Below are 7,409 nucleotides of genomic sequence, written 5' to 3' on the forward strand. Positions count from 1 at the left end.
GCATCGTTATTAACGTTGTTATCATTCGCATTGTTATTAAGGTTGTTATCATTAGCATTGTTATTAAGGTTGTTATCATTAGCATCGTTATTAACGTTGTTATCATTAGCATTGTTATTAACGTTGTTATCATTAGCATTGTTATTAACGTTGTTATCATTAGCAGTTATTAACATTGTTATCATTAGCATTGTTATTAAGGTTGTTATCATTAGCATTGTTATTAACGTTGTTATCATTAGCATTGTTATTAAGGTTGTTATCATTAGCATTGTTATTAAGGTTGTTATCATTAGCATTGTTATTAACGTTGTTATCATTAGCAGTTATTAACATTGTTATCATTAGCATTGTTATTAAGGTTGTTATCATTAGCATTGTTATTAAGGTTGTTATCATTAGCATTGTTATTAACGTTGTTATCATTAGCATTGTTATTAAGGTTGTTATCATTAGCATTGTTATTAAGGTTGTTATCATTAGCATTGTTATTAATGTTGTTATCATTAGCATTGTTATTAAGGTTGTTATCATTAGCATTGTTATTAAGGTTGTTATCATTAGCATTGTTATTAACGTTGTTATCATTAGCATTGTTATCAACGTTGTTATCATTAGCATTGTTATTAAGGTTGTTATCATTAGCATTGTTATTAACGTTGTTATCATTAGCATTGTTATTAAGGTTGTTATCATTAGCATTGTTATTAACGTTGTTATCATTAGCATTGTTATTAAGGTTGTTATCATTAGCATTGTTATTAACATTGTTATCATTAGCATTGTTATTAACGTTGTTATCATTAGCATTGTTATTAACGTTGTTATCATTAGCATTGTTATTAACGTTGTTATCATTAGCATTGTTATTAACATTGTTATCATTAGCATTGTTATTAACGTTGTTAGGCCCAAGAACCACATTACTGGCGTAGTGACACCACGGAACATCATTACCGTCAGCACACATTGGCTCCCAATGCCCCAGGCCACTAGCCAAAGCTAACGCGACATATTGGAGCGTTTTGGGTGTAGCCTTCCTTTTTATGTTGCTATGTGTCATCCGTGCACCCAGGAAGGAAGTACTACACGTATGACACGTTACCATCAATGTACCTGTTACTACAGGCTCACAGCACGGATGGAAAAGCAGACAACCTTCCATAGAGGGCTTCACAGGTGGAGTGGATGAATCCCACTACATTGTACACCCTGGACTGGTGGCCAGCTGTTTGATGTTAAAATGTGTATTTTTTATAACATAATTAAGAACACTCAGGTAATGATAAATATAGCATTCAGTTTGTGGCCAATGTCTCCCCTAAATGATGTAACAAAGTTGTACGTCCTTCCACTGTTGATGTACTTGATGTACTCTGACTTTCAGCAGCAGATGCCAACCTTATTTACCAGCAGCAGATGCCAACCTTATTTACCAGCAGCAGATGCTAACCTTATTTACCAGCAGCAGCTTGTCTTCAAGGCAGATGCTAACCTTATTTACCAGCGGCAGATGCTAACCTTATTTACCAGCAGCAGCAAAGGCTAGCATGTGCAACCCGTGTAAAGAGGAGGAGAAAAAGGCCTTCAGTGTTGTGTTTTTGTGTCTAGTGTTTTTCCTGTCCTCCCCTCCCCTCCCCCTGTTTTCTCTCTCCCCCTTTGTTTGCCTGATCTCCTCGAGCTGTCTCCTCCCAGCGACAAGGGCGACTCCGCCATTGGCTGATTCTCTCGAGTGGGCGGAGCTTGTGAGCAGCGCTGTTGCCTTTTCGCAGGGACTTTAACGAGTGCGTCAGTTGAGCCGCAGCACTGCCAGAGGATCAGCCCACGTCAGGCGGGAACGTATTTAGCAGCCTTTTGTGTCGCATACGTGGCGTTTTATGACACGAAATTCATCGCGGAGATGATCTAGTTGAACAGAGGACTACTATCCAGCGTCCCAGAGCCGCTGACGCGGAGGCAATAAAGGATTTCCTCGGCTCTGCCCTTCCCGTTCAGCCTTTTGTTTTCCTGTCGCTCGCTCCGGCAGGCGACGGAGCAGCGCCCCCTCCGGCCGTACAGGGAAGAGCTCCAGGATAGGGAGCCAGACGAGCGGCAGAGTCTCTTGCCTCCACGCCCGCGTCGTGGGTCCCCCACGCTCAGCTCTCCGATGCGGAGTGAGGATGAGTCCCGCTCTGGAAGCCCTCATGCAGGCGGACGGGACTCCCTATTCCGGGAAAGGGGTGATGCTTGAACCCTTCGTGCACCAGGTGGGGGGCCACTCCTGCGTGCTGCGATTCGGCGAGCAGACCATCTGTAAGCCCCTCATTCCCCGGGAGCACCAGTTTTACAAGAGCCTCCCGACAGAAATGAGGAAGTTCACCCCTCAGTATAAAGGTAAGGTTGTCAGTCAGCGGATGTGTGCGTGTCACTGCGGTGGCTAGCATGTGGCTAGCATGTGGCTCATCTCCATGCTAGCATTACGTAACGCTGCGCCTGCGCGTGTGTGTGTGATGGAGGCTTGGATATTATGCTGTAGGATTGTTGCAGGGCCCTCAAGGACAGAATGTACACAACATAGCGGTACGCGTGGACTGGACATGTATTTATAGATGGATGGACCCGGAGTCTGTCAAAGGAGGCCTTGAAGACTGTGAAGGCCTCCTATAGGTGCTAGCTACAGGTGCTAGCTACAGGTGCTAGCTACAGGTGCTAGCTTCAGCCTCGCCATCTTTCTAGTGGTTTTCAGCACAGGTCCACTAGAAACAGAGGAGCATAGGAACCTGGCACCGGTCTTACTAGCCAAAACCCACAGTAGCAGTTTTACCCAAGAGGCCCAGCAGCTTGATAACAATGAAGAAAAACAAGCTAACCGCTGCTACGGTAATAGACAAGCTGTAAGCAGGAAATACTCATGAAGTATATTGTACTGCATGTTGTTCTCTGAGGGGAAGCGCAGCGTGTCACGGCGTGGTCGACCCGATGCTTGGCGACGTGCGGCTTGATGGAGATATGGATGCTACCGATACAAGCTCTTCATGCTCTGAAAAAAATATCCATACCTCAGTCTTTGGAGTCATGCTGGTCTGAAACGGTTGTATCGGTTGAAACGATGATGGCGGTCAATGGTCAGAAAGTATCACATGGGTATCGATGATACCCGCCTGAATTTCACTCCGTATGAGATGGGAAAGGAAATGGCTGGTATCGTACGTCACAGTTCTTTGTGTACCATGTAGACGTACATTACATTCCAAGTACCACATAGTACCACGGTTTGGCTTCCTAATACTGTACGTTGTTTGTACGTGCAGGACATCGGCCCGGTGAGGTGAGCTACACGTAAATGCCGTCGGGTATGGAGGGCATACGGTCCAGTCCTCTCTCGTGTTATCACAGTTGGAATACTGTATCACTTCCTCACTATATTGCAGTTTTTCATGCATATTTAAGCAAATTATTCACATTATTGGCCTAAATGAAGCATTTTCAAGCATATAATGGCTAAGTGAATGGTAAACGTTTACATGGGGATGTAGTGTTCCACTTTGGCCACTAGGTGTCACCACAACGTGAGACAAGCTGGTCAAAACAGGCAGGTATTGTAGCGATAAAATCATCATCATCATCATAAAACGCGCACCTGTTGGGGCCATAACCCACGACCAACTAAAACTGGAAACCTCTGACGTCACTTCCTTTCCGCCTGTCAATAGTTGTATTCATGTCTTAAAAGGCTTGCTCACTCTTATTCTCTCAGAATAAGAAAGATGAAATGGGCATATATAATACATGGATGAGACGGTAGCCTCTGTACGAGGTGGGATGTCCAAAAAAACAGCAAGGAGGTGCTAATGTGTGAGTCTGTACTTTGTATGGTATTTGGTCTGATTATGTCCACCACGTTGGATAATAACGGCGTAAAGGTGACTATAGGGGTGTTATTCTATGTCTAGGGGGCTCTAATCATGTTAAAGTGTTGAAGTAGGGTTTCTTATTGGGGGGGGGTTGTCTGGAGCCAGTGAAGCCCCATAAACGAGGGAGTACTTTAGACCAGTGCTTTCCAAATACTGACAAGGGAGTACTGTAGACCGATACTTTCCAAATGCTTTGAGCGGAGCACCGTACCACATCGTGGCTGGACTCGAGCTCTTCAAGGTTGCTGTGTGTACATGCTTAAGTACCCCCCCCCCACAGTGGTTGGTCCAGGTAAATGACTGAATAAATAGGACAGGTTATGTCAAACCAGAGTGGGCGTCCCTCCGGGGGGGTTCCTGGCGGAAAATAACGGCGGGCCACTGACATGCAGAGTAAGAGTTTGCCATGACTCCAATGTGGGTCCGGTCTGCTGACAATGGAGGGCAAACGGTCCGAGCTGGTTTGCGTCTGAGACAGAGCCATGACATCCTGGACATCTGACTTCTCAGAAATGCAATGTGGGACTAAAAAAAGACCCAGCATGCCGAGTCAGACAACTTTGAGAGTTAAGACTTCTAGGACTGGCAGAGACCACCCCCCCTCCTCTCCCTCCCCTCCCCCAAGCAACCGCCGCCATCATGTGAAGGAATTTGGCACAGCAGTAGAAAGGTGTGACTCGGAACTGAGGGCTTTCGTTTAGTTTGAACAAGGACTTCAGGACTTGAGTCACCAGTTCCCAGCCTGGGTGTGATGACGGTGTAGTTCCATCAGGCCTCACTTGGCTGGTGGGGGGGGGGCTTCGAGATGCTGACGTCATGCTTAAAGGGCCCCTGTCAGGATTCATCAGCTTTGCTTAAACCTCTCCTATACATTCGTTGGTCCATTCTGGAAAGCCGACATTGACAAAATGGCGTTTATAGTTCACGGCGCGGCCATCGCCAGCTAGCTCTCTTCACTTATTTCTGGACATGAGGTCACTGGAGGACGATGGCTCAGGCACACACGGGTGGCGGTGTAGGTTGTCTTGAGATGTTGCATGGAATTGTGCGTGTGAAGGATGCTCTGCTTCCTTTTGCAGGCGTGGTGTCCGTCAGCTTTGAGGAGGACGAAGGCGGGAACCTGTGCCTCGTGGCGTACCCGCTCCACAGCGAATCGGGCGACCTGGAAAACAAGGACCCCTCCTCCGACTGCGAGCCCAAGAGCAAGATGCTGAAGTGGAGCAACAAAAAGCAGTCCCCCCTGCACCTGGAGAAGGACAACTACGGGAAAGAGCGAGTGCGACAGAGCCGCAAAGACGACAAGATCATGAGGTAAGTCGCCCCGGGAAAGGCCGCCCACACAAGCGCTGACGTCTTGTCCCACGTCTCTCCTCGGCAGCTATCGGGACGATGTGCAGGCGCAGCAGCAGGCGGAGGTCCTTTACCTGAGCCTGGAGAAAGGCAACATGGTGGCGCAGATCAAACACAACCCCTGGAGCCTCAAGTGTCACCAGCAGCACTTGCAGAGGATGAAGGAGAACGCCAAGCACCGCAACCAATACAGTATCCTTCCATGCTGGTGTCCGAGGCTGGGGGCGTGGGGGGCCATGATGCGGCCCAGGGGGGGGGGCCATGATGCGGCCGGGGGCCGCTGTAGCAATAACAGTTAATGATAACAAATCCAAAAGTAGGCATTCCTTCACCAGCACCCCCACAGAGTTCATCCTTTTGGAGAACCTAACGTGGCGCTACACGGTGCCGTGCGTCTTGGACCTGAAGATGGGGACCCGCCAACACGGCGACGACGCATCAGAGGAGAAGAAGGCCAACCAGATCCGAAAGTGTCAGCAAAGCACGTCGTCCTCCATAGGAGTGCGACTGTGTGGCATGCAGGTACAGCCCACCCCCCAAGAGGGGGGCAGACCGTTCCCCATACCCCAAAATGCCGGCTGCGGGCCCCGACCTGATATGTTACTTTCACCTGGGCAGGTCTACCAGTCGGATTCCGGGCAGCTGGTGTTCATGAATAAATACCACGGCCGCAAGCTGAACCTTGCCGGCTTCAAGGAGGCCCTCTACCAGTTCTTCCACGACGGGCGGCGTCTGCGGCGTGAGCTGCTGTCCCCGGTGCTGCGGCGCCTGCGGGAAATGCAAGCTGCCCTGGAGGCCTGCGAGTCCTACCGATTCTACTCCAGCTCCCTGCTCATCATCTACGACGGAGATCCTCCCAGAACCCCCTCCCGTCCCCGGCACCACGGCGGCGAGGAGGGGGACGAGGACGAGTTGTCGGATGAAGAAGAGGAGGAAGAGGGGGCCTTCGGGTTCCCTCGCTCGTCCTCCGCAGGCTGCAGTGGCGGCGGGGCCGGCGGCGGCGGCAACAGCGGCGGCCGCTCGGCCCACGGCACGGCAGACGCCAACAGCCCGGCGGTGGACGTACGCATGATCGACTTTGCTCACACCACGTGCCGGCACTACGGCGAGGACAGCGTGGTGCACGAGGGCCAGGACAGCGGCTTCATCTTCGGACTGCAGAACCTGATCACCATCATCTCCCAGCTGGAGGACCACAGCACCGACTGAGGCCGGACCGAGAGCCCGCCGGTTTGGATTTCAAGCAGGAGCTCCTTGAGCCCGCAGCCTGCTTCTACGAGGCGCCGCCCTCCTTGCGCCGGCATGGAGGTCTGACACTCCCTCCCGCTCGGAGGCTACCTCGGGTTGAGGGCAGGGGGGTCACGCACGGTGGTTCCTGCGCCGCCCCCGACCTGCCGGAGAGCAGACGGGGCAGGCTGAGCCCTTTGCTCGCACTTTTCCTCTTTCTGAGACTGCTCCTTTTCTTTAGCGCACACGCTAGGAGGAGCGCCAACCAAGATGGGGGGGTCTCCGGACGGACACACAAACCCTTGTAGCATCCTCGGACCCCTCCCCCTCCTCCTGCGTAAACACGGGTTCCTTTATCGTACGTTCTCTCTGAGAGAGAAGGTGAGGTGGAGAGAACGTTGACATTCAAGTGTATTCTTTCTCGGAGGCCGACGTGGCGTTACCTGCAGCCCAACCTGATGGGCTGTTTTGGGGGCCGGGGGTCTGGAGGGGGGGGTGTAAGGGCTGACTCGGCTGGCGAGGTCAGCAGCCTGGTAGCGATCCCAAACAACATAAGGACGTTTTGTGTTTGTAAGAAATGTGCCGTGTTGTCCAATCAGCCGCTCGGAAGACGAACACGCTTAGAAACACAATGACCTTTGACCTTTTTGGTTTTTGTTCCTGTTTGTACTTTGTTGACAAGAAGACTTTGTTTCTGTTGCCGATGTGGTTTTGGTTGGATGTTCTCCGCTTCATTCCTTTTAAGAGAATTTCCGGATTAAAATGACGAAACAGCCACAAAGACGTATTTATTTGAGAAGGTTGTTGAATCACATTCCATATAACCACTCTAAACCACTCTAAACGTGCTCCTCTCTTGATGATTGATTCTGTTAGCACACCCGTGCATACCCGTGTTGCCGCTGTCTTGGCAAATAAAGGCATTCATTTGTGGTCGGC

The 7,409-nt window shown here is 50.2% G+C and overlaps 1 protein-coding gene across 1 annotated transcript; it reads left to right on the forward strand.

The window, feature by feature from the left end:
* The first annotated feature begins 1,775 nt into the window (after positions 1 to 1,775).
* Positions 1,776 to 7,409, forward strand: LOC131106541 (inositol hexakisphosphate kinase 2-like). Its single transcript, XM_058055715.2, has 5 exons — positions 1,776 to 2,373; positions 4,973 to 5,204; positions 5,272 to 5,435; positions 5,590 to 5,765; positions 5,862 to 7,409. The coding sequence occupies exons 1-5, from the start codon at positions 2,160 to 2,162 to the stop codon at positions 6,450 to 6,452; spliced, it is 1,377 nt and encodes a 458-aa protein (XP_057911698.2). The 5' UTR covers positions 1,776 to 2,159; the 3' UTR covers positions 6,453 to 7,409.

Source organism: Doryrhamphus excisus, linkage group LG18, assembly GCF_037039965.1.
Source record: "Doryrhamphus excisus strain RoL-2023G ecotype Guam linkage group LG18, RoL_Dexc_Guam_v1.1, whole genome shotgun sequence".
Classification (NCBI taxonomy): Eukaryota; Metazoa; Chordata; class Actinopteri; order Syngnathiformes; family Syngnathidae; genus Doryrhamphus; species Doryrhamphus excisus.

Bases quoted from the DNA above. Each gene is read 5' to 3' on its own strand.
- LOC131106541 (XM_058055715.2), top strand. From the start codon at position 2,160: ATGAGTCCCGCTCTGGAAGCCCTCATGCAGGCGGACGGGACTCCCTAT. The intron at 2,374-4,972 runs GTAAGGTTGTCA...TTCCTTTTGCAG, and splicing joins GTTCACCCCTCAGTATAAAG to GCGTGGTGTCCGTCAGCTTT. The intron at 5,436-5,589 runs GTATCCTTCCAT...GCACCCCCACAG, and splicing joins CAAGCACCGCAACCAATACA to AGTTCATCCTTTTGGAGAAC.